General features: G+C 34.5%; 6 protein-coding genes across 10 annotated transcripts; 3 read left to right on the top strand and 3 right to left on the bottom strand.

Moving 5' to 3' along the window:
* The first annotated feature begins 612 nt into the window (after window positions 1–612).
* Window positions 613–9,276, top strand: LOC127245866 (uncharacterized). Of its 2 annotated transcripts, none has more exons than XM_051266967.1 (18): window positions 613–780; window positions 1,480–1,609; window positions 1,808–2,047; window positions 2,640–2,786; window positions 3,140–3,218; window positions 3,320–3,503; window positions 3,952–4,017; window positions 4,590–4,871; window positions 5,524–5,730; window positions 5,824–6,127; window positions 6,254–6,413; window positions 6,504–6,612; window positions 6,915–7,050; window positions 7,128–7,183; window positions 7,274–7,573; window positions 7,644–7,766; window positions 7,874–8,536; window positions 8,949–9,276. In XM_051266967.1, exons 2-18 carry the CDS (start codon window positions 1,480–1,482, stop codon window positions 9,120–9,122), a joined length of 3,360 nt encoding a protein of 1,119 aa, XP_051122924.1. In that variant the 5' UTR covers window positions 613–780; the 3' UTR covers window positions 9,123–9,276. The 2 variants fall into 2 exon arrangements, with proteins under 2 accessions (XP_051122924.1, XP_051122934.1); XM_051266977.1 differs by lacking the exon at window positions 613–780 and adding an exon at window positions 841–983.
* Window positions 9,277–9,577: 301 nt separating this feature from the next.
* Window positions 9,578–10,695, top strand: LOC127245874 (U-box domain-containing protein 11). The gene has a single exon (XM_051266993.1). It carries the CDS (start codon window positions 9,750–9,752, stop codon window positions 10,677–10,679), a length of 930 nt encoding a protein of 309 aa, XP_051122950.1. The 5' UTR covers window positions 9,578–9,749; the 3' UTR covers window positions 10,680–10,695.
* Window positions 10,696–11,538: 843 nt separating this feature from the next.
* On the bottom strand, window positions 11,539–14,455 carry LOC127245875 (uncharacterized). Of its 4 annotated transcripts, none has more exons than XM_051267021.1 (7): window positions 14,321–14,455; window positions 13,711–13,783; window positions 13,479–13,597; window positions 13,245–13,393; window positions 13,044–13,125; window positions 12,803–12,958; window positions 11,539–11,965 (listed from the first exon to the last, which is right to left on the bottom strand). In XM_051267021.1, exons 2-6 carry the CDS (start codon window positions 13,745–13,747, stop codon window positions 12,845–12,847), a joined length of 501 nt encoding a protein of 166 aa, XP_051122978.1. In that variant the 5' UTR covers window positions 13,748–13,783; window positions 14,321–14,455; the 3' UTR covers window positions 11,539–11,965; window positions 12,803–12,844. The 4 variants fall into 4 exon arrangements, with proteins under 4 accessions (XP_051122978.1, XP_051122976.1, XP_051122966.1 ...); XM_051267019.1 differs by having other exon boundaries at window positions 11,539–11,884; XM_051267009.1 differs by having other exon boundaries at window positions 11,539–12,958.
* A 185-nt stretch (window positions 14,456–14,640) lies between these two features.
* Window positions 14,641–16,352, top strand: LOC127251337 (thioredoxin-like protein CITRX2, chloroplastic). The gene is made up of 4 exons (XM_051275034.1): window positions 14,641–14,980; window positions 15,175–15,297; window positions 15,969–16,046; window positions 16,142–16,352. Exons 1-4 carry the CDS (start codon window positions 14,771–14,773, stop codon window positions 16,256–16,258), a joined length of 528 nt encoding a protein of 175 aa, XP_051130991.1. The 5' UTR covers window positions 14,641–14,770; the 3' UTR covers window positions 16,259–16,352.
* Window positions 16,269–16,779, bottom strand: LOC127251429 (uncharacterized). Its single transcript, XM_051275151.1, has one exon. It carries the CDS (start codon window positions 16,761–16,763, stop codon window positions 16,347–16,349), a length of 417 nt encoding a protein of 138 aa, XP_051131108.1. The 5' UTR covers window positions 16,764–16,779; the 3' UTR covers window positions 16,269–16,346.
* Window positions 16,780–20,418: 3,639 nt separating this feature from the next.
* Window positions 20,419–21,912, bottom strand: LOC127246641 (stemmadenine O-acetyltransferase-like). The gene has a single exon (XM_051268128.1). The coding sequence runs from the start codon at window positions 21,872–21,874 to the stop codon at window positions 20,558–20,560; it is 1,317 nt and encodes a 438-aa protein (XP_051124085.1). The 5' UTR covers window positions 21,875–21,912; the 3' UTR covers window positions 20,419–20,557.
* Between the last annotated feature and the right edge of the window lie 3,571 nt (window positions 21,913–25,483).

The following is a 25,483-nucleotide window of genomic DNA, read 5'->3' as shown; positions in this document are numbered from 1 at the left end:
ATTTTTTATTTTTTTATATTATATTAAAAATTAATTTTACATTCAAAACATCACATCAACACCTATTTATATCACATCATACAACTATTGAAATTTAAAATTTTTACTATTCAAATCTAACTCAAAATCCAAAACCCAAAACAAACACATCCTTAATTAATGTTGTGATAATATACATTAGAATATATGATGGTCTAATATAATGTAGAAGAAAAAAAATGTGACGTGGAGGTTGAAAAATATCTTTTATGGGAATATACTCTTGTATATTTTATTTTATCAATTTTTATAAAAAATAATTATACATTCGTATTAAAATATATTTAATTTTTATATAAATTATAAATAATTTTTACACATAAAATAATAAAGAATAATTATTAAAATAATTTTACACATTTTTATTAAACGAGGTGTAAATTAAGCATCAGAAATCAAACTCATAACTTCAATCATATACACTGTCCCACCATCACTTACGGGATTGATTATATAGAAGATGATTTAAACATTTTTATCTTTTCTACCCACTCACTCCATTTTCCTTGCCACGTGCAATGCGTGCTAAAATGAATCACATTTACAGTCAATTCTTTAAGTCAAGGGCCACAATCTACACTACACAACACTACAGTTTCAACAAACCTCCGGGCCGGGCCTCCCTACTACTAGTCCCACGACCATTGCTTTTCAATCAGTCGTGCGTCACTGGGGTTGATCCACTGCCGTTTTCCACTCCGACCAGACTAGACTAGACCGGACCACTACACTTGCTGTCTGGTAATACTCTCGACTCCATTTCTACTGATAGTTTGGGGATTTGTGTTTAATTTAGGGAAATAGTTTTGATGCCTGCGAATGCTAGAGTTTCGTGCTTTTTTGGCGTGGAATTCTAAATTGCTGGATTGCGTGTACGTATATCTATTCCGATTGCGCGGACTAATCTGGCATGTGTTGATTTGATTGGATTGTGAAAGTATTGGGTAGGTTTTCTGCCATTAAGTGGATGATTTGATGTTATTGGGAAACTGTTGGACTGTGTCTGCTGTCGTATGAGTTTCTGTATATGATGCGATGATAGTTCCGTGGGGAAGTGATATTAGAAGTGAGGTCTCGCCTTATTTGGATTAACATTTATTTGTTGGGATTGGAATGAACGGAAAGCTATTAGGACTAGATTAACTTTGATAGAAATGGTATCATTGAGTTAAAACTGAAATGTTATCTGATGTATTCAGCACTTTTGTTGTGTTGTATATAAGCTGAATGGATAATGTGTATGGGACTGTGATTTAAATCGTCATCTATTGCTTGATGCGGAGCTTCTTTTGGTTATATTTTTGGTCATAGTGTGTGGTTTACTTCGTGGATTGTTTTTTTATTGGTATGCGGCTAGGTTATTGCATTCTGGAAACAATTCTTTCGTCAGTTGGTTTGGATGTGGATTTCTATTTGTGAATGAGTTTCTTGTTCTTCTAGATGGGTTCATTGTCTGGTCAACTTGTTTTACCTGCGAGTAATGGTTACAAGATATGGGAGGATCCTTCTTTCATCAAATGGAGGAAGAGAGATGCTCATGTCCCTCTGCGCAGCCATGAATCTGTCGAAGGTTTCTGAAAGCTCTCACTGTGCTTTTTAAATTCTCTCAACTAATAGGTTATATAATTTCTTTCTGGAGTTGCATTATGCATGCACATTGCTCTAGTTATCAAAGACATTTAACAATCAAACTCGATTTACCTTTGTACTTCTGTAAGTTTTAATCTCGTTATGATCGTAATTGCACAAATTTACAATGAGTGCTTAGGATCTCTGAGGTACTGGCATGAGCGCAACAAAGTGGATTTCTTGGTGTCGCAAACAGCTGTTTGGGATGACGATGCTGTTGCTAAAGCACTGGATTGTGCTGCATTTTGGGTCAAGGATCTGCCTTTTGTTAGGTCTTTGTCTGGACATTGGAAATTCTTTCTGGCCTCCAGCCCTACTAGTGTTCCCTCTGAATATTATAATGGATCTTTTCAAGATTCTTCCTGGTCTACTATACCAGGTAAATATTATTTTTCCTTTGTAATAAATATGGTTAGTTGTATGCTCGAATAAATTTGTTGTGCTAGATTCTTTTGCTTCTTATTGTTGCCATGCCGCTATTACAACTTCAGTGGATTTTATGAAGACATAGGCTTAGAGTATTCTAAAGTATGAAATAATAGCTTCATCTATACTTATGTCAGGATCAATGGTAATCCATGATCTTTGAGAATCCTGTTATTTCTTTGAAATCTATAAGCACAAAACAACCAATTAAGTGCAAACTGCAAAGAGTTTTGTTTCATCCACTATTTGCAAGTTAGGTGAATCATATAGAGCTGCAACATTGCAACATTTTGAATTGTTTATTTTATGCTATTTTAAAAATGCCTTGGAAAATCACCTTGCTGCAATGCTACATCTTTTTGAAACAGTAATAGAAAAAGAGAACAATGTAAAATCTAAATTCACTTTCTGTTAGTAATTGTCCATCGCTTATTTCACAATACTAAGGTCCAATGTGTCAATGCTTTCAAGTTATTTAATACCTTTCTGCAATTAGAAGGTCGAATTGGTTAAGCTGTAAACTGTTTGCTTATCTGGTGAAACAGTTCCCTCAAATTGGCAGATGCATGGATTTGACAAGCCAATCTATACAAATGTTGTGTATCCATTTCCACTTAATCCACCTAAAGTTCCTGAAGAAAATCCCACTGGTTGCTACAGGACTTACTTTGATATTCCAAAAGAATGGGAAGGTATGCTATATTATGGAAATCGTGAATTCCTTATAAAATTTCTAGTGCCTAGATGTACCTCCATTTCCTTCCACTTGCTTGTGTATTTCACAAAATTTACTACAGTCATTGAGAAAGTATCTTAATGCCTTTTGAATTTCATGCTCTCAGGAGAATATGCTGCCTGATAGTTAGAACTGCCCATATTTATCCTTTTCTTTACATTGATTTGATGCAAGTACTTTGTGATAGATCAATTCAATATTCTATAATGGCTCTTGAGAAAATTGAGCAGAAGCACTGCCCATATTTATTTTAGAGTACTGTGATATGCTACACTTTGAACTTTGAAACACAATAAACTTTTATTACAGGTAGGAGGATATTTTTACATTTTGAAGGAGTGGATTCGGCTTTCTTTGCATGGGTAAATGGATGCCCCACTGGATATAGGTTTGTTGCCTCCTAACACTACATGCACAGACCAACCAGTGAATAGGCATGTTACTGTTCTGCATATGTTTAATATGAGAACACTTCTTTGAATTTGCCAGCCAAGATAGCAGATTACCAGCTGAATTTGAGATCACTGACTTTTGTCGTCCATGTGGATCTGAAGAGAAGAATTGTCTGGCTGTTCAGGTCATGCGATGGTCTGATGGTTCTTATCTTGAAGATCAGGATCACTGGTGGTTATCTGGCATCCATCGTGATGTTCTTCTTCTTTCTAAGCCTAAGGTTTCTAAATAGTTGTGGTTTATTTATTTATTTTTTAACTGGAGCCAGTAGTGCTAGAAACTGACCTTTGCTAACAATAAACTTCAAGTTGTGAATAATTGCTAGTTTCCATGCCATGAAAATTTTATCTTCTAGACATAATGTTTTGTTCATTTGATCAAACATCACTCCTAAACATATTGGGTTGCTGGCATACTGCTATAGCTTTGACAAAACTTGTTTTGATGTTTCAATTCCTCAAAAATAGAGAACTTAAAAATAGAAAAGAAGGCTAAATTCCTTTTCATGTGAATCTTGTATGACTCTATGGACTAGCTGCATTCTCTTGCATATTTCACTGTCCTTTGTTGATTGGTGGATCCTATCTGCAGTTTATCATTCTACGTCTTGTTCTGGTCATTATTGACTCTGTGAATTTATTGTGATCCAAGTTCACATTAATCTGCAGGTCTTTATTGCCGATTATTTTTTCAAATCAAGCTTGGCTGAAGATTTTTCATATGCAGATATTCAGGTATCATATTACTTGCATACAGGAAACTAAGCTTGTTTATCTGATCTTTTGTGGAGTGTAATTGATTTGGTGTATAGTTAACTTATTAAATGATGCAGCTAGTTTTTCAAGGGTTATGTTCTCTTACACTCTGGTGGATTAAAAGTGTGATAGTTCGACTAAGAATTGAAGTGTGGGTTATACGGGGGGCTACAGACTATAATGTTTGCGGGCTGGTGTTTAGTACTGCAGGATCTTTACTGCTAATTGTTTTAGAATTAGCAGAACCAAAACCTGCAGAATGATCTATTTTACCAATAAAATAGCTTTTTAGATCATCACATCTATTCTTTGAGAACATATCAATTAAAATGAGGATGATTCATCTAAAGTCCTTACCATCAGAACTTATTTTCGTAATTCATGCCTTTTTGGAGCAACAATATAGAAAGATGGAAAGGTAAATATTTGATGAAGAAGACATATGCCTTGATAGTTGAAATTAGTTTACTTTCAGAACTGTAAACAATTATGAAGTTCATACATAGCAACTCCATGAATTTGTTTGTTATTGGCTTTTACCAACTATTCAGGTTGAGGTAAAAATTGACAACTCCGCAACGAAGATGGACAACTCAACAACAGAACCTGGAAACTGGTTTAAGCCATCTGAAGACAAGTTTACTGCAAGCTTCACCATTGAAGCTGAAATTTTTGACAACGGGAGTTTGTACACCAGCAAAGGACATGGAAATCTGCAAGCTAAAAGTGTGGCTTGTCTGAAAATGACAAGTTGTGTGGATTATTATCTTGGTTTTCTAGGATATCATCTCAACGGGAAACTGGAGATTCCCAAGCTGTGGAGTGCTGAGCAAGTAAAAGCTTTCTGGCCTAAATTTAAATTTAGCATTCCCGGTATTATTGGTTTATTATGCAGTGCCTGATTACTTTCATTTAATGATGAGCTGTGCCAGTTAACTTCATCGTAAATCACAACAATTTATTGGATACAAAGTAATGTCCATAAATTTTTAGACTTGGGAAGCACACTATTTAGCTTTGTCAAAGCTACATTACTAAAATTTATGCATAGGGGCAAATTTTAAGATCGTATCAGTAATTTTTGTACCCGATTAATGGCTGATTGAATCAGCTCAGTATGATATGGTGGTCTGAAAGTTCCTATTCAGCTAGGATGTAATTTTTTGGCACACTCAACTTACCAATCAGAATCTACTTGTACAATAGGCAAGTCTTGAATAGGTAACTAGCATGGAAAGTTTGGATTCTCTTGCACTCTAATTTATATCATACAATGCTTTACATTCCATTTTTAAAGAAAGATTTCTTTGCAATAATATGTGGGCATGGAAGAGAAGGCTTCTAAAATATGGTTGCTATTAAGTAGATAAATGCATGGGATTATTTCTCTGGCAATACTATCTGAAGTCTTGGACTCATTGATTGTCCTATTATGATATATTTTATATCTTGAGTGTCTTATAGATCATCTGAATATTGTGACAGCCAAACCTTTATACTCTTGTTGTCACGCTCAAAGATACATCAGGGAATGTCGTTGATTGCGAATCATGTCAAGTTGGAATCCGACAAATATCAAAGGCCCCGAAGCAACTGCTTGTGAATGGACAACCTGTGATGATAAGAGGAGTAAACAGGCACGAACACCATCCGCGTCTTGGGAAAACAAACTTGGAGTCATGCATGGTTCAGGTTGGGTTTTTTCCTCCTAGTTTAATGTTCATTTCCAGGAGTTTCAAGTAGTTGTAATTTGCAAAAATTCTTGTGTTTGCTATGTTTGTCTAGGATCTGGTTTTGATGAAGCAAAGCAATATCAATGCTGTCAGAAACAGCCATTATCCTCAACATCCGCGGTGGTATGAGCTTTGCGATCTCTTTGGGGTTTATATGATCGACGAAGCCAATATCGAAACACATGGGTTTCACCTTTCTTCGCACCTAAAGCATCCTACGGGAGAACCAGTTTGGGCATCTTCCATGTTGGACAGGGTAATAGGAATGGTTGAGAGGGACAAAAATCATGCATCCATCATTTCTTGGTCTTTGGGAAATGAATCGAGCTATGGGCCTAATCATTCTGCACTAGCTGGTATGTGTCGCTGAGCTAGTGTCTTGCTTTTACTTTATTTGAAACAATGCTCTGCCCTATAATAAGTATGTCTTTTAGTGATTGAAAGTGAAAGCCAGCTAATGGAGTTGCGTCTGGCCATTTCAGGTTGGGTACGGGAAAAGGATTCTACTAGAGTCTTGCACTATGAAGGTGGTGGGGCGAGAACATCTTCAACAGATATTGTTTGTCCCATGTACATGCGTGTTTGGGACATGGTTAAGATAGCAAAAGATTCATCTGAATTGCGACCCCTAATATTGTGCGAGTATGTTAACAGTTTCTTAATGCTCACAATAGAAACTTTAATGAGCCTCCCAATATAATGTGGTATGCTGATCGAGCTGCTAATTGGCAGGTATTCACATTCGATGGGAAACAGTACTGGAAATATACATGAATACTGGGAAGCGATTGATAATACGCACGGTCTACAGGGAGGCTTCATCTGGGATTGGGTTGATCAGGTAAAAGAAGCAAGTGAAGTTTTACATGTCACAGTTTTATATTCTAGTGGCTTAACTAAACTATATACGAAAGTAAATATAAGATTTTATGCATAAAACTACATATCACAGTCAATTATGTTAGATTTTACTATTCTATGGTAAGTTTGGCACGTGCAAAATTTTAATTAGTGCACGGATTGAATGATGTCGAAGCTTGTCTAATTACATTTTCGTCTTTGTATAGCGAGTGTTTTAAAATAAAGTATATGAAGTTCATGAGTTGTAACATAACATTAGTTGATACGTCCCTCCTTGCTCAGGCTTTATTAAAGGAGGGTGGAGATGGCTGCAAGCATTGGGCATATGGAGGTGATTTTGGGGATACTCCGAATGATTTGAACTTTTGCCTCAACGGTCTTATATGGCCTGATCGAACCCCTCATCCCGCTCTACATGGTAATTTTAGTGATTGTAAATGATTATCACTTAGAATTGCCTTTGAAGATCATTTTATTTCGTCGCTGTAATTGCAGAGGTGAAGTATGTCTACCAGCCAATCAAAGTTTCACTCGAGGATGGGATATTCAAGGTTTTCTCCTAAACTAATCGAACCGATTTCCTTATTGAAAAATCTTCTTACCTTAGAATCTGATATATTATGTATATATATATACTGTAGATTACAAATACACACTTTTTTAGCACAACTGAAGGATTAGAATTCCACTGGGTGATGCATGGTGATGGTAGCGCCGTGGGTTGTGGAGTTCTAAACCTGCCCACGATAGCTCCTCAGAAAAGTCACGATATGGAATGGGATTCTGGCCCCTGGCATCACCTATGGGATAAATCAGATGCAGCAGAAATATTTTTAACTGTATCCGCACGGCTTTTAAGCTTGACGAGGTGGTCTGAAGCTGGACATATAGTTTCATCCACACAAGTTCTGCTACCTATGAAGACGGAAATTGTTCATCTTGTATGTATTCTTGTTGCAGTCAACTTTTGGTCATCAAATTCGAAATGTCTGATGAATTTTATGGTTTCAGATCTCAGAAGGCGAGCCTGAATCGTTCTCTATTGAAGATCTTGACCTTGCTATAAAAGTTAAGAACCAGAACCTGTGGGAGATCATATTCAACAAAGAAACCGGATCCATCGAGAGCTGGAAGGTAAGTGTCTCCATGCTTATCGCATACCGGATATGCTATTTTCCCACTCGAACATTTCTTGCGTAATTTTGTTAACTTTCTTACCGCTTATTATCATTAATGGTAAGGTCGATAATGTCTTGGTGATGAACAAAGGAGTTTTACCGTGTTTCTGGAGGGCGGCAATAGACAACGACAAGGGGGGCGAGGAAAAAAGTTACCTTTCAAGATGGAAAGCTGCGAAACTGCACACTTTGGCATTCAACAGCGACAGTTGCAAGGTTCTAAACGCAACGGATGATATGGTGCAAATCGCAGTCGACTATCTTGGCATTCCGGAAGGCTTAGAAACATCTCTTTTTGAAGTCAAAATGCTCTACTCGATTTATGGTTCCGGCGATGTCATACTGGATTGCCATGTAAACCCGAACTCAGACTTGCCGCCTCTCCCTCGCGTGGGGATTGAATTTCATGTCGACAAATCCATGGATCAGGTCCAGTTCTATGGAAGGGGACCCTTCGAATGTTACCCCGATCGCAAAGCTGCTGCACACGTCCGGACTTACGAGCAAGATGTGGGAAGCATGCATGTTCCCTACATTGCTCCCGGAGAATGCGGAGGCAGGGCCGACGTCAGATGGGTGACTCTACGAAACAAGGATGGCTGCGGCATCTTCGCCTCGGCGTACGGAGGATCTCCGCCGATGCAAATGAATGCAAGTCACTATGGCACCGTAGAGCTTGAGAGGGCAACACACCATCAAGAACTAGTAATGGGACAAGACATTGAGGTACCTATCGTATATATAGACATCATTCATTTTTACAATATAAAAATTTGCCGTCACTATTCTTTAAGTACACATTACATAAGTTGTGCGTAATAGTATGCAAATTATGCTAGCAAGGTAAGTCATAGTAAATAGCTCTTATGTGATAAACAACATAAAGAGGGATCTGATGCTTTGAATTCATAATCTCATGAGTATAAGTTCAGATCGTACACCAATTTGATCACCACTTATTAGTTGATAAATAGCTCTTATGTGATAAACAAGATAATAAGGGATCTGATATTTTGAACTCATGATTATAAGTATAGATTGCACACCAATTTGATTACCTCTTGTTAGGCGTACATAGAGATCATTCTTGAAATCGAACTTTATGTCCATTGTGAATCTTGTGTTCTTCTTTGTGCAGGTTCATCTCGACCACAAGCACATGGGAATAGGCGGAGACGATAGCTGGTCTCCATGCGTGCACGATAACTATCTCATTCCTCCGACACCGTACTTTTTCAGCGTCAGATTCTCGCCGGCGCCGGCCGGCGTCTCCGGTCATTCAATTTACACCGAGCAGCTTCAGAATAACTAGCTGAATCGTTTAATAGGCTGTTGATTGTATTCAATAAGGTTTAACTTTACTATAAACTCATGAGCGCATATGGAGAAGACAAGACGAAGATGTGGCCTTATTTATTTCCGTTGGATAAGAGCCTTATATATATATATATATGTATCTTCCATCATCGTTCAACCATGAATGGGTAAAACAGGGCAGGGGAGAATTGTTAGATCCCCACAAGCAAAATTCACCTTAGGGGTGTGTTTGTTTGGAAGATTGGATTTAAATCCAACTATTCATCCAATTTTTTTCTTTAAAAAATGTCAAATCAAACAATTATTTTTTATTTTTTATATAATATTAAAAATCAATTTTACATTCAAAATATCACATCAATACTATTTATATCACGTAATTATTCAAATTCAAAATTTTTACTATTCAAATTCCAATTCAAAATCTAACCCCCAAACAAACACACCCCTAATTTGACCAAACCCTAATTCCCCACATTATTTATTCAGAGTCAACATAAACCCACCCAACCGCAACGAGGAGTTAGTTCGATTCCTTCATCCTCAAATTCAGATCAGAGAAAGCTTAAAGCTACAGTCGAGCTAATCCAGGTCGTGATTTGTGGATCTGTAGGTATCCGCCATGGACGCCGTAAAGAGGAGAGCTATAAAAACGCTAGTTGGAAAACTGACCTCAGTATCGGAGCAGACGCGGACGGAGGCAATCTGCGAGCTGCGTCTCCTCTCGAAGAACGACGCCGACAGCCGGCCGCTGATCGCGGAAGCCAACGCCGTGCCGTTGATCGCCGAGTCGCTGTACGCGCCGGCGGTGATTCTGCAGGAGAACGCCGCCGCGACGCTGCTGAATCTCTCAATTTCTTCCAAGGATCACCTCATGTCGTCACACGGCGTGCTCGACGCGCTCTCCCACGCGCTCCGCCATCCGGCGACTCCATTCGTCGCGCAATGCGCTGCCGCCACCATTTTCAGCCTGTTGAGCTTCGAACCCTACCGCCCGATCATAGGCCACAAGAGAGACATAATCTTCGGCCTGGTGGAGATTGTGAGGAGCCAGGGCTCGGCCGCCCGGTCCATCAAGGATGCTCTGAGAGCTCTTTTCGGCGTGGCTCTGTATCCGCTGAACCGGGCTCAGATGGTGGAGCTCGGGGCGGTCCAGGCCCTGTTTACATTGGTGGTTAAGGATGGGAGGGTAGGGCTCATCGAGGACGCGACGGCGGTGATCGCGCAGGTCGCCGGATGTGAGGAGAGTTGGGAGGTTTTTAAGAAGGCGTTGGGGATGGAAGTGTTGATGGATATGCTGGATAATGCGACGGGGTCGAGTTTCAGGACAAAGGAGAATGTGATCTCGGCGCTGCTGAATTTGGTGCAATGTGGGGGTCAAGAGGTTGCGAATGATGTGAAGGGGAAGATGGAGTCGAGGGTTGTTGATGGGATTGTCGAGGTGGCTGAGAGCGGGAGCGAGAAGGGGAAGAGCAAGGCTGTCGCGCTTTTGAAAGCTCTCGACATTCGGGATAATGGGAGGCTCGAGTCTTATTCGAGCCTCACTTCTTGAGAAGAGGGCTTTTGAGGTAATGATTTTTTTCTTGTTCTGTGTTTGTAGATATGTTTGTTATGTGTATATTGTGTTTGTGAATTGTGATCAAGATGGAGATTTTAAGTGTGTTCATTTGAAGTTAATGGTAGAATGGAATCTCATATATATTGTCGAAAAGGTGCGAACAAGGTAAATATGATAGTTTGTGATTTTTTTGAAGAGTGAATGTTTTGGTTTGAAGAATGCGACCCTAATCGTTGTTTTTTTGGGTTGAGCCGCCTCTAGTTTTGGCAATTGTCTGTTAAGTTAGAAAGAACCTATGGTGCGAATGATTGTTTCGATTCAGTGTGATGTCCTAGGAAGGGCTTTCGATGAGGAACTTTATTACAAACAAGTTTTTGTTAAGATATTGATCTTGATGAACATTAGTGCAGCTATTACTTTTTTAGTCTCCTAACTTGTACAAACAGCTGAATCAATTTCATCAAAGGTTGCCTAATTTTTCAGTAGAAGAATGTGAGTTTCCGCAATGAGTAAATCTCGATTGAACCTAATATCCTGCAACCTAGGTCCGATAAGGTAAGTTGGGACCGCTCCCTACACCACCATATCATCCTTATGGGACCAAAAGAATGTGAGTTTAGATATATGATCAATGGCCAATCCAGAAGAGCGGTTCACTCAAGTTGGTTTCATTATAATGAATGTATGACTGACTACCCAAATGGGTTTGAATTACTTTTAGTTGTTGAGGATTTGGTCCTTAGTGGCCAAGTTGTGTTCATAGTTTTTTTTTTTTTGTTTTTGGTGTGGGTGGTAGTTAGGGTGCTTGTTACGGCCAATCAACACATGAAGTATAAATTAATAGGACATAATGTATAAATTAATATTGAACATATTATAATACAAATACAAGTTAAACAATACATCATAATTGGTTTACACAATATTTCAGTAACACATGCATACTATGAATTGACAATATATTCAGATTTAGGGGTATCTTCAATCTAGAGTACAAAATTTCATTGGGTTTTTAATTAGTTGCAATTGACAATCTCTGCCCGAACTTAATACCCAGCAAACTAAACCTAACACGACAAATCATACTAGAAGAATTATGTTTGGTGGGTGAACCTCGAAGCTCCGGAATTTGAACTCATGATCTCATGGTCAGAAGCTCACTTCCCGCACACCAGCCATCCCTTTAGGGACGTCTTAGTCTTGTATTTTAGTTGAACATCAGGTATGCTTTGATCAATCATTTATCACGGTAACAAATTTACTCTCCCCACACCACCAGACTGACCAATCATTTAATTATGTAGTATTTTTCAATAATAGAGATTTTTCTACCAAATTATTTTCATATAATATATTACCTTTTATGATGGAACTGAATGTGTTGTTTAAATAGCATTTTATGTTGCTTCTACAATTATGAGTGATTGTTGTATAAATTCATTATTATTAAAAACATTCATGTAACTATACCATACCAAAATGCACAATTGAATCAACAAGCAAGATATGAGCTATTAAACCTCAGTTTCAGACATGTAAATTTATGAAAATTACACTGGAAATCATTATTGTATATATATATATATATAACTTGAAAATCATTACAAATATTTGAGAAATTTAAATGAAAATGTTTTAAAGTAAAAATAATTTATATCTAGTATACAAAATAAATAAATAATTATTATTTAAATAAGAAAGTCAACACACTAATACATAAATGATAATAAAAATTCAAACTAAACAATGAATTTAAAGAATAATCTAATTTCACTAATAATATACTTTTTTTATTATTAAATACAATATTTAAAATCAAGTAGAGTTACATTAGCATCTATCTACCCAACTAACATAAAACGCGACTGTCTCTGTTCTAAAAGTTATATTTAAAAATTTTGAAAAAAAAAAGAAAAAAAAAATCGGTCAAGATTATGAAAATTTTGGATAAATTTTGAAAAATCAGGTTTTCCAGCAATAATTTATATCTTGCCAAAAACATTGCAAGGGAAATTTCACTTAGGCATATGATAAATACCCAAAATTTAATACCATGGATACGAGTGAAATGTTGTAACAAAATGCAATATTAGTAACCAATGAAAGTGTGTGCTAACCTGAAAATGGACTCTATCAGCAGCACAAATTGTTTTCTGAGGTTAAGCCTTTCTCCTCAGAAACAAAGCCAGCAGATACGACAAAGCCGAGTCGACCGACGACAGCGCGACAATGAGCAGAGCAACGATGACGAGGGTCAAGAGAGCAGTCCTCAGCTGCAGGAAACATAGAAACAGAAAGAATCGAAAAAACTACTTCCCGGGAAAGGTCGACAAACATTAATCAAATCAAAAGGCAAACCGTGCTGCGAAAGCTTGGCCATTCGATGTACTTCAGCTGGCCTGGTTGTTCGGCTAAGAACACAAGTAAACTTCGAGTGTTCCTGCAAGAAATTGCTTGCTTCAGTTTTTTACATTATTGAGAATCGAATCCTAAAGAATCAATGAAGTATTATCGAACTTCCTAATCTAAATAAACTATCTAACAAAGTTAAAGCTCTACCAGAGAGCCTCTCGGAAAGGATTTAGCCAAAATGGCTCTTTGCGAGAACTTTGGTGGCTCGGTTCATAATTTCTTTCAGCAGATAAAATACGAGCAGGGCGAGGGCGTGAATGCTGATGATGAAAAAAAGGGATCTCCAGACTTGGATTCTGCAAAATGTATTGGAAGAAAATTAACAGTCGAACATCGAGTGTCAAAATCTCTATATCGGAAGTAGAAATCAACTATGATTACCGTCCTTGAGATTAATCCAGCCCCATATCGAAACTTGTTAAATCCATATTTACTAAATCGACGATGATCCTGGAATGGCGGAAAAGGGTAATCTACACCCTTTGGCAGATTCCTGATTCCTAGAACATGAAAATTCAATAATGTAAAAACAAATTCAGATATTCAACAGCATAATCTATAAGATGAACACGATGAAAATTGAGTTAAATAAAGATGAATTGAACATTGCAACCTGAGAAATTTAACATCCATGCTGAAATGGTTGCCATAGATAGGGGAAGCAAACTAGAATCCAAGCAACAGTGCTGCAAAACGAGGTGGTGCATTCAACAATGTATCGATAACCACGTAAACATCACAGAGATCGTACTCGATTCGAAAGGGGAAGATCGCATATGAACAGCATGAGATGGATCGATAGAAACTGAACTAATTCATCCACAACATGTAATTGATTCAATCACACAGATATTCAGAATGCAATTTGGATTAAATTTTGCAGGTGCAGTTCACGAAAAGCATGTCCAGATTGTCTCCTAAACAAATTCTGCCACCACAAATTCCACTGGACACAGGAATGTTCGTTCAATCGTTGCCAAGAGAAAATTAATAATCCCTTAGGGTTTTTCGATTGGATAACATCAAACCATGGAAAAAACCACCAGAAATTTCAGCACGAATACAAATCCCTTCTTCAAGAGCAAAAGCTTTCTCTGAACATTAACGCCGTGAAATTTTCAATACACCCAATTATTTGTCCCCAAATTCGAAAAAAAATAAAATAAAAAAATAGGGAATGGTAATTCTTAACGGAGCTTAGATGTTGCCGCAAAGGAACTTACGCTGGTGCGCTTTGGGATTAACTGAAGTGGCCTCCGGCCGCGGCAATGGAAACACGGCGGGAGGCGGGCCGAGCAGCTTGGACGCAGGCTTCTCACGTTTTATGGGCAGTAAAGTAAACAGAACTTTTATACTGATACTTCTTTTATTCAGAATTATTAATTAATTATATTTTAAATATAAAATTAATTTTTAATATAATATAAAAAATAAATATTTAATTTAATATTTTTTAAAAAAATTTGAATGAAAAGTGAAATTGAAAAAAAAAAAAAACCTAACAAACACACCCATGTATGAAAAAACAAAATGGCAAAGAAATAAAAATACGTTTTTTCTCAAAACCTCTGCAATATCCCTCTTACTGTCGGCCCGAATCGAAACCCTTCTCTAACAAACCCTATCCAACCTTCACCATCGCCATAACTGCAGAGCTGTCGAGCTAATTCACAATGCAAAGCTCCGTTGTGACATTGAACATGGCGTCTCCACCGCTCCTCAATTCCAATTGTTCGTTGAAATTAAAGAAGCCGAACGCCTTGTTCTTCTCCTCGTCCACCCTAATCAGCTCCAGACCATCAACACTCTCGATTAAAATGCTCCCGAGAAAGCTTCTTTGCAGGCCTGCTGCTGGGAAATACATCCACGATGACTATCTCGTGGTATTTATTTGCTTTGGGTTTTGGCTGTTTCCTTGTAGTTGAATTTCTGAACTTCGTTATTTTGCTTCGGTTCTGAGCATTGATTTCTGAAAGTTATTGTAATTGGCTGGTTGATTATGCATCTTTTGGCATTGTTCGATTACAGTATGATGATCGCCTTTTATTTATGGATTCATTTAATCAAATTTCTACAGAAAAAGCTCTCTGCAAAAGAAGTTCAGGATTTGGTTAAGGGAGAGAGGAATGCACCTTTGGTTCTCGATTTTTATGCTACATGGTGTGGTCCTTGTATTTTGATGGCGCAGGAACTTGAAATGGTAGGAAATGTTACATTTCATTTATTCGAGATTTCGATGTTCTCTTCGATCTTTTTTCTGATGTAGTATAGATTGTGTTAACAATGGCTTCCAAATGGTAGGAAATGTTACATTTGTTCAGGATTTCAATGTTTTATTTTGGATTTGTTTCTGATGTGGTGTAGATTGTATTAAATTGCTTCGATAGAGTTTATTGTAGGTGCTCGAAAGAAAGAACACTTGTCACATTTCTGGATTAGAAGCAATGTAGTTATTGCCGTAGTGAGGTTCTAAGACTATTATTTACTGGGGTCGGGCTAATGATTGATGGTTTAGCTGTTGATAATCACGACTACGTGTAATGATAAAAAATTTGTCGAGGTAGGCGAAAATGAGTTGAATTTGAGTGTGTAATGATAATTGGCTGATTGTCGCCGTATTTCTGCCGGAAGCTTTTATGGGCAATTTTGGTACACTTTAGGCGTAGTTTTTAACAGTGATCTTTCGGTCGTGTGTAAAGTAGAGTGCTCTTTGAATACATTGATTCGAGTTCATCTCAACTCGGTTGCGCCTAAATTATGAAATGGTTTATTAGAAGCGAACGTTAAAAAGTTTGTGTTTATCGATTGAATTTTCTTTATGTATTTTGTGTTGTTCTTCGCTCGCTCTAATCTCGTTTTATCATACCACAGCTTGCGGTCGAGTATGAAAACGCTATAATTGTGAAGGTCGACACGGATGAAGAATACGAATTTGCTCGCGATATGCAGGTGATTCTCTTAAACACCGATGATTAATTATCGAAAATAACTATTTCTTACTTTTTACATCTTTTTACGATAACACGAAGTAATCGTGGCTGCAGGTTCGTGGACTACCGACGGTGTACTTCATCAGCCCCAACCCAAACAAAGAAGCCATCAGAACAGAAGGCCTCATCCCGATACAAATAATGCGCGATATAATCGAAAACCAAATGTGACGCATGATAGGACATTGAAACATTGTTCTTAACAAATTTCTTCGTAATACTCGAAAACTTCGAAAAAGAAGTTGAAAAAACAAGCTTATTACAAGTTTTGCATATGCTGATCATAGCTTTGCAGAAATTCCATCTGATAAGGATAATACATCCCCGGAGAAACCTCTGTCGGCGGCAATGTCGACGAAAAAACTCCGACCGGATAAAACCCGTCTCGACCGTGCCTCTCCATCGTCTCCGCATATGGCGTGCCTATGAAATCATCGGTAACCTCGTGAAACCTGTCATCGTAGTCAGCGGCGGCGATGCAGCGCTCGGCATCGGAGTTTTTTCCGGTGAGTTTCTGGACTATGGATCGGAACCGGGAGGGGCTTGTCTTGACCCTCATGGGGCTGGAGATGTACTTAACTTTGAGTGCATTGTTGCTGCTCTTTTTGGAGGTTTCTTTCTGGCCGTCGGATTTGGGTGATCGGCCTTGAATTCGACGGTGGCGATGAACGTCCATCGTTGATTTCGTGGAAGGATTGAGGTAAGGCGATTTGGTGGCGCAGGTTTCGGACGTATTTATATGCAGGAAATTAATAATAATAATAATTATTATTGTTAATGTTGATGGACTCCAATTCCATTGTGAATTTCTGGGAAGGAGAACGACGATGGAAAATCTAGATAAGAGATTTTGACGATGATATGAGTATCTGTGGGAAGGGCAGAGGAAGTTACGAGGAGCAGAAGCTTCTCTCAAAACCCACTTTCGTACTTCACTGCATGTCCAATGATAAATCAATGTGTTTCCTTTTTGAGTTGGAAAAAAATTTTGTTTGAGTTTGGTACGAAAATAATGTTCGATGAAGTATTTTGTAAGAGAAAAAATACAAGTCCAAATAGTAAAATTTGAAAAAAAAATATTGTTAAAAAAATATAATAATAATTCCTCAGTTCTGCAAGAAGAGCACCTAGACAGGCACGAGTTGCTTGGAGGAGATTGTCGGGATTTGAATTTATAACCTTACTATCACAAGTAATTATATTATATTATATATTGTTAGTTTATGTCTTTGTATACATTTATATATCTTTACGTTCATCTTAAAAACTATTTATTACATGAAAATACTAAATAAAAAAAAATATATATATATATATATATAAGCAACAATAATATTTGGTAAATTTAAAAAAGAAAGAAAATTAGAGTGGATGTGTAATATTAATTGAATTCTCTTATTTTTAGATCAGAAATTCAATTTTGATAATGGCTATATACGATTGTAGAATATATAAGATGTTGGTTGATTAATTAAACACGTGCAGCAGCCACAGGTGACCTTCATAACTAAATTAATTACTAAAATTTTAGTTATAGTAAATTAAAGTATCAAACGATTCAATAGCCAATAAAGTTTTGTGTGGAAAATCCTCGGCTAGTCAATCTGTACTTTTACGTCTCATCACATATTATTCAGTTAGTAATAAGATGCTCATTTCTTTCCGCTCTAAAATATTTTCGTAGCTTTTGCAATAAATTTAAAAGTTGGGAAAGAATTATTTTTAGTTTCAATATAATCAAAATTTGTCAATTTTAATTTTAATATAAAAATTTTATCAATTTTGGTTTTAATATAATCAAAACTCATCGTTTTTTGTCACAATATAACCAAAATTTATCAATTTTTATTCCAATATAAAAAATTTATCAATTTTAGTCCCAATATAACAAAAACTCATCATTTTTTGTTCTAATATAATCAAACTTTATCTTTTTTTGTTCTACCGTCAACAAACTGACGGAAAATATTGAAGTAAAAAGAAATCAAACCTTATATTTATATTTGAAGAAATTGCACAATCTTGCAATTCCACGTTAGCATTTTCCGTCGGTTTGTTAACGGTGGGACCAAAAAAAGATAATGTTTGATTATATTGGGACAAAAAAATTATGAGTTTTAGTTATATTTGGACTAAAATTGATAAAAATTTTATATTGGGACCAAGAATGATGACTTTTAGTTATATTGAGACCAAAAATGATGAGTTTTGATTATATTGAGACCAAAATTAATAAAAAAATTTATATTGAAACCAAAATTGATGAATTTTGATTATATTGGGACAAAAATAATTTTTTTTCTAGAAAAATAATATAAGAGATTTTAACATTTTTTTTATTTATTTATGTTATTGACACAATTTTATGTATTTTATATTAAAAAAATATTGATCCATATTGACACAATGTGACCATTCTTACCGTGAAACCCTTGTAGATCAAGCGGTGAGACATCCTTATATATAGTATACAATTAAATATTGATTGAATAAATATTTTTCAACAGATTATGTGCTTTTATGTAATATTATCACTGTGTCATTGTCCTTAGTGGCTATTACTTTTTGGACTATTATTATATGAAGTTTGGCTTATATATATATATATATATAAATATATATGTATGTAATTGAGGAAAGGGAATTTGAGTACGTTACTAAAGTCAGAAGATGAATCCACGGGAAATTTTGTGGTCATCATTAAATCAGAGTTAATTAGGAGTCAATTAATACCAATCAATTCATTAGGAAAAAGTAATAATAAAAATAAATAAATAAATTAAAGGTTGGTTGCGTGTTTGAGTCATGTCCTATTCGTAGTTAAAATAGTAACGTCCTCTTTATTTTTTTATTATTTTTTTTTAATATGAAAATTAAGTAATCGTTTACTTTTTGGGTGTATTACGAGTAAATATAAAAACTCAAAAGACTTTAAGTAAATATAAAACTCAAAAGACCTATAGGTAGGGATGGCATAGTACCGAAAATAACGGTTGATACCGATATCGTACTGAAAGTTTCAATATATCAAATTTTGGTATACCGAAATTTTTGACACGGTACCAGTATATACCGTTTATACCGAAAATTTCAATTTCGGTTCGATACCGGTATATACAGCTTATACCAAAAATTTTGATTTCGGTAAATACCTGTATATACCGATTATACCGAAAATATAATTTTAAATTTCAAAATAATTAAAAAAATTTATAAATACCACAATTCTCCACCACAAAAATATTATGAAAAAATCAATAAATTTTCAATAGTTTACATATTTTTTTTGTTATGATTTTTTTAAAAATTAATAATTATTATTTATATTAATAATTAAATTATTTAATAAAAATAATATCGGTACAGTATCATACCGAAATACCGAACTTTCTGAAAATTTATACCAATACCGTACCGAAAACTTCGGTACGATATCTATACTGTACCGAAATTTTCGGTATACTAAAATTTTCGATATTTTCGACACGATACGGTACAATAAGTCGATATCTAGGTATGTTTAGTAAAATTCTCCATCCCTAGTTATAGGTATTGAAGGTTTAAATATATAATTTTATGATTACAATTTTATTTTATTTTATTTTTATATTTTTACCCTTTGTATTTTATGTATATATGGAATGATATATTTGTAACTTATATTAAAGTTAAGTATATTTTGATTAGAATTAAAAATATATATATATTCTTTAATGAAATATGAAAAAAAAAAAAAAAATTCTTCGTACTCGTTCCAAATTCAAAGTACCATATGTAGAAATAAGAAATCTCATTTGTTATATCATTTCTTTTTCATATAGATAGATATAGGATTTGAGATAGAAATATATATATTTTTTTATGTTGAATTGTATAAATTGAATAATGAGTATTTGAATTTGAATTAAACCAAATACATATTATATATATATATATATAAAAAGATCCAACACATATTTTTAAATAACGACCGTGGATTCTCACGTTATAAAAAAAATAATAATAATAATATATTTTTATTGAAATAGTATGTATAAGTGAAATGAAAGCAAACACATTTTTATAAAAGAAAATAATCTCTTCTATCCTTAAAATGATTGTGATATATTTATAAATACGGCTGGCAGTTACTGTATTGAAGTAAAAAAAAATCAATAAAGTACTTCCAATATATAAATAAAGGAGGCTTGATAGTGTAGGGGTTTGACTGATGATCGGACTGGAATTTTTGCACATAAATTTGATATTTGTGTTATATATATTGTAAGTTAAAATGATTATTTATTATATTAGGTATATAATTAAAAAATATGCTATTGTTTTGAGATGAAATTAGAAAATAAATTGGGTGGGGAGAGAGAATATATTTTTATTAGTTAAAAACACTCATATGGAAGATTCATCAGTGAGAAAGGATGAGTATGGTGTTGAACTCCCCGGAGCTCCCAAGATCGTCCACTCCACCAAACCCTAATTTGCAGAGCCAATCCGCAGGAAATCTCCGGCGAACGAGTCCACCTCCGCCGGCGGCAGATTGATCCACAGCTCGATCTCCTCCCCGCTCCTGCTGTTCATCAGAATCGCCAGATTTCTCAGCAGCAGCACCGTCGTGCACACCCAATCGGGAATCCCCCAACCGTAGTCCACCTCGTACACCGGAAATCTGCACCAGCTGCTGAACAGAACCCCCTCCACCTCGCCGGACTCCACCGCCTGGCTCAGCTCCTCCATCTCCGCCAGAAACCTTGTCTCCGTCTCGCTCACATACTCCGCGTCCACTTTCCTTATCGCCCGCCGCAGCCTCGCCGCGAGATCGAAAAGCTGCGGCGGAGCATCGCCGTCGCCAGCGGCGGCGCCGCCGACCGCCTGCGTCAGGAAGCATGCGTTGCCGAAGGCTTCGTTGAATTGAAGCGACGGGTCGGCACGTGACCTTATGTTCACCACGTGCACGCCGTTGAACGCGGTTTCCCGGCCGCCGCAGTCCAGCGGCGGTGGGATCGATAATTTCTTATCGAGAAAATGTTTCCAGACAAACGCCGACAGGGATTCGACCCTCGTCGGATCTTTCACCGTTTCCGACCTCGCTGAGTTTCGAAGGAACGAAATCTTGTCCTTATCGAAGATGAATCTCTTTGTCACCAGGCTGTCGTCGGCGAGAAATAGCGCCGGTGAGATGTCATGATCGGAGAGGTCTCTCGCCGGGAAGTGCCGCGCGACGGCGCCGAATTTCCGGCGGGATTCCGGCGCCTCGCCGCCGCGACAGATCGCCGCCCACGTCGTGAGGAAATCCAACAACGAATCGTTGTCGACGACCTTGTGGGCGGCGCACGCCGCCACCGCCATTCCACCGCAGTCGAAGAAATTGACCTGCACCGCCACAATCGGGCCGTCGCCGGCGTAAACGCCGCCGAGTGGATCGATCGGGAGGAGCTTCTGCAGAATCTCCATTTGAGGATCTCGCAGCAGATCGGCGAGTCGAGCACCGGCGCGGGCTTCGACGAACTCGGCGCCGGTGTCGTCGCAATCGACGGCGAAGTTCTCCGGGTCGATTTTTCCGGCGAGGGGATAGAATACGGCGAGTGTCTTTGATAGGGACTGGCGGAGGCGGCGGCAGACGGCGGCCGGGTCGTGGTTGGAGGAATTCCGGTGGTAGAAGAAGACGAGAGAAATGTAAACAGGCGCAGCGAGCTGATCGAGAATGGATAGTTTGTGGGTTTTGAGGTGGTCGGGAGTCGGCGCCGACGGCCGAATAATATCCCTGGAAATGATCTGAACCGTACAATCCATGTTTCCGATGAGGTAATACAAGAATGTGTTTTGTCTTATTCGATTAGTGATAATGACTTAGTTGCTATTTATAAGCTTGTCACTACTTACCGTCTTCGTAACTAAATGGGTCATCATAGAATAGAGTATTCAATTGGTTACTCTTTATAAATAGATAAAATATACTCCCTTCGTACAAATGTATAGTTTATAAATAGGTAAAAATATAGATAAATGACTTTTTTGTCCTTAGTATAAAAAGTATGTGGCAATTATGTAATAATAATGAAAAAGTAGGGATAGTTTTACGATGATATGATTGTTTATGAAAATGAGACTATTGTTTTGGGACGGACAAAAATGGTAAACAAGATTATTGTATTAGGACGGAGGGAGTATTATTTCCGATCCTTTTGAAAATAAGTCTTTTGAAGTTTCGTAATAAATTACGAAAAATAATACTTCATCCGTCCAATTTCTATTGTCCTAAAGTATATTTGCACGGTTGTTTAGGTGATTGTCTTTTTATTATGAATAAACAAATTTGTCCTTAAATGTATGGTAGAGATTAAAAGTAATAAATGAATAAAAGATAAAAATATAAAATTTATATTTAAAAAATGAAATATGACAATAGTTGTTGAACTCCCAGACAGGGACATTAGTTTGTGTATGGAGAAAGTAGTATATCGTTGGCTACTTGAAAGTGTTAAAAGAGGTTTTTTACATTTTTGCCATCTCCCTTTTTTTTTTGTTTTTAATAAATGTAATTATATGTGTAATTGTATATTTGTAATTGAAGTATTTTGATATTAGTATAATTACTTTTTCTAAAATTAAAAAGAGATAATAGTTTGAAATAGAAAAGACTGTTCGGATCATATGCTAATATAATAAATTCAACAGTTTGCTATATAATTAGAAGTTAATCATTTTTAATTTATGATATTAAATAATATAATTAATATAAATATATAATTAATTTTAGACATTCAGAGCGTGATACTGAATTTAAATGATTCAGTTTATAATCTAAACTGAAAAAAAAATAATAATTTGAATTGTGACGAAGATGGTGTTAGTGTATATATATTATATTTTTTAATAATATTTATAGAAATTGATACGTCTGAAAATTAAGTGAACAAATCCTTACAATTTTGATACAGATCCATTAAAATAATAAATAAAAGCTTAGAATTCTAAATGCAAGGCTCTATTCTTTCTAAGTTTTTACAATATAATCATCCAATTTTATTTTTTTAAAATAGATTTTTATTTCTTTCTTCACAAAATATATAGTATAAATTATTATTTACAAAAATAAATTAAATTTAGAAGAACACACTCCAAATGTAACCAACAACTTTTGACTTTGTTTACTTTGATTATGTATTTATATTTATATTTAAATAATAATTATATATAATATTTTATTAACTATATTTTTTATTAAAAAAATTATGAAAATTGTATATTTTAAAAAAATTAAAGTAATAAAAAAGCTGCAATTTGTTTTATTTTGATATTGTATCAATAATGCTCTTAAAAAATATTATATTAAATATATTTTTTTATAAAATACTTATTATATTATCTCCCTCATCTAAAACTATGTTTATTCGATTGGATTAAAAAAATGTGGGCAAAATTATAATCTTTTTCTTTTATAATGAAAAAATAAAAAAAAAATGATTTTTAATAAAAATATATATATATATTTGGATAATAACAAGCAAAAAAACAATAGCATAAATTTAGATATAGGAGGAAAAAAGTATTATATATTCATTTTTGATAAATTTAAAAAGCTCAAAAAAAAATTATACTCAGTATTTAATTTAATTGGAGCCTGAGTTAGGTCCGGCGTTCAAGGGGAGGAGTAGAGTAGTTAGAGTTATACTAATCCAAAAAATAAAATCATTAAATGTAATTATCTTTCCTAACTACGAATTAAGGCCATGCATACGATCGTCCTATATCTATCTATATATTAGTATACTAGCGGGAGGCCCGTGCTATGCACGGTGCAGTCAAGGAAAAAAAAAATACAATGTAAATACTGTATATTAATTTTTACAATTTATTTTAAAATATATTATTAAAAATATTTTTATTAGATTTTATGTTTATTTTTCATGTATTTTAATATTTTGATAAGTTTAAGAATAATAAATTTTTATAAAAGATAATAATTAAATAAATAACAATGGCTAAAGATTTTTAAAAAGACAATATTAATTCAATTTTTTTTTCGGTTGTCATCTGAATTTATTTTGAGTCATTGTTTAATAAAAAAATAGCAATTTTTTTTTTTACTTTTTCTTTATCCTAAAAAGTATAAAATGTTATTTTTATATATATTTTAAAAAATTTGTACCTGGTCAAATGAACATACAATTGGATAAAACATAAAGTATTATTTAAACATAAATTATAAAAACTAAATATCTAATAATAAAAAATTATGATTTATTTTATATATTTGAAATAAAATATGTAATATAACTAAAATAATACTATAATATTATAATAATATTTTTAATATGGAATAAATAGATATTTAATATAATATTTTAAATTAAAATAAAAATTCTTCATTCTATTTAAATGATTCTATTTTTTATTCATTTAAATTTTTTACACCATTCTCAATATATTATTTTTTCACAAAAATTAATATTTAATATAAAATATTATTATTTATATTAATTATACAATTATTTATATCTCATATAAAATAATTTTAGATCAAAAAGACTAAACAAACAAACCAAATAATGATAAACAACTTATATAGATCAAATAAAATTATAAATTTATTTCATTTGGCTTCATACTTTAAAGGAACAAAACATTGTGTTAATACAATATCCAATTTAAAATTAATTTTTTATTTTTATGGAGTAATTTTAATAACTTATGGGACTTTGTCATTCAAAAAAAATTAAAAGTGTCTATTTTTTATTTTAGTAAAAATAATTATACCAATACCAAAATAAATGTCATTATAATTATTTACTAATTTTTATTTCCTCCTTTTTTTTATGAATTATAATTAGTAAATAGCTAAGAAGATTATTATTTTTAGATTATTATTAAAATAAATAATAATTTCATTAAAATTTAAAAATTATAAATTATTAAATTTAAAAATATAATTATATTTTTTTTAAAATGAAAAATTATATGTAATAGACGAAATAAAAAGTACGAACAATATATATGGAATGAAAAAATATATATTTTAATATAATGTCTATTAATAAAAAAAAATGATAATTTGATTATCAAATGTTATCTAAATAAAAAGTTACTTAAGGATAAAATAAATAATTACAATTTTTATTTTTATTTTAAATTCAAATTTCATGCATATGATTTTTTTTTTTTTTTCTCACACATATATATTAATACGATATATACATATACCTATAAACATATTCATTAAATAGGTAGAAATTTTTATTTTATATTGTAATAAAACTCATAATGAAGTTCAAACATATATATATATATATATAAAAGATATATAAGATTGCATAAATATATATATATATATATAAACTCTTAAAATTAAATAAGTCAATCAATGTATTAACCAATCAAAATTTTTATAAAGAAATGCAA

This window comes from Andrographis paniculata, unplaced genomic scaffold (assembly GCF_009805555.1).
Source record: "Andrographis paniculata isolate CXL003 unplaced genomic scaffold, ASM980555v1 Contig10END, whole genome shotgun sequence".
Classification (NCBI taxonomy): domain Eukaryota; kingdom Viridiplantae; phylum Streptophyta; class Magnoliopsida; order Lamiales; family Acanthaceae; genus Andrographis; species Andrographis paniculata.
The sequence above is the reverse complement of the archived record's forward strand: the minus strand, read 5'-3'. Positions and strand labels throughout refer to the sequence as shown.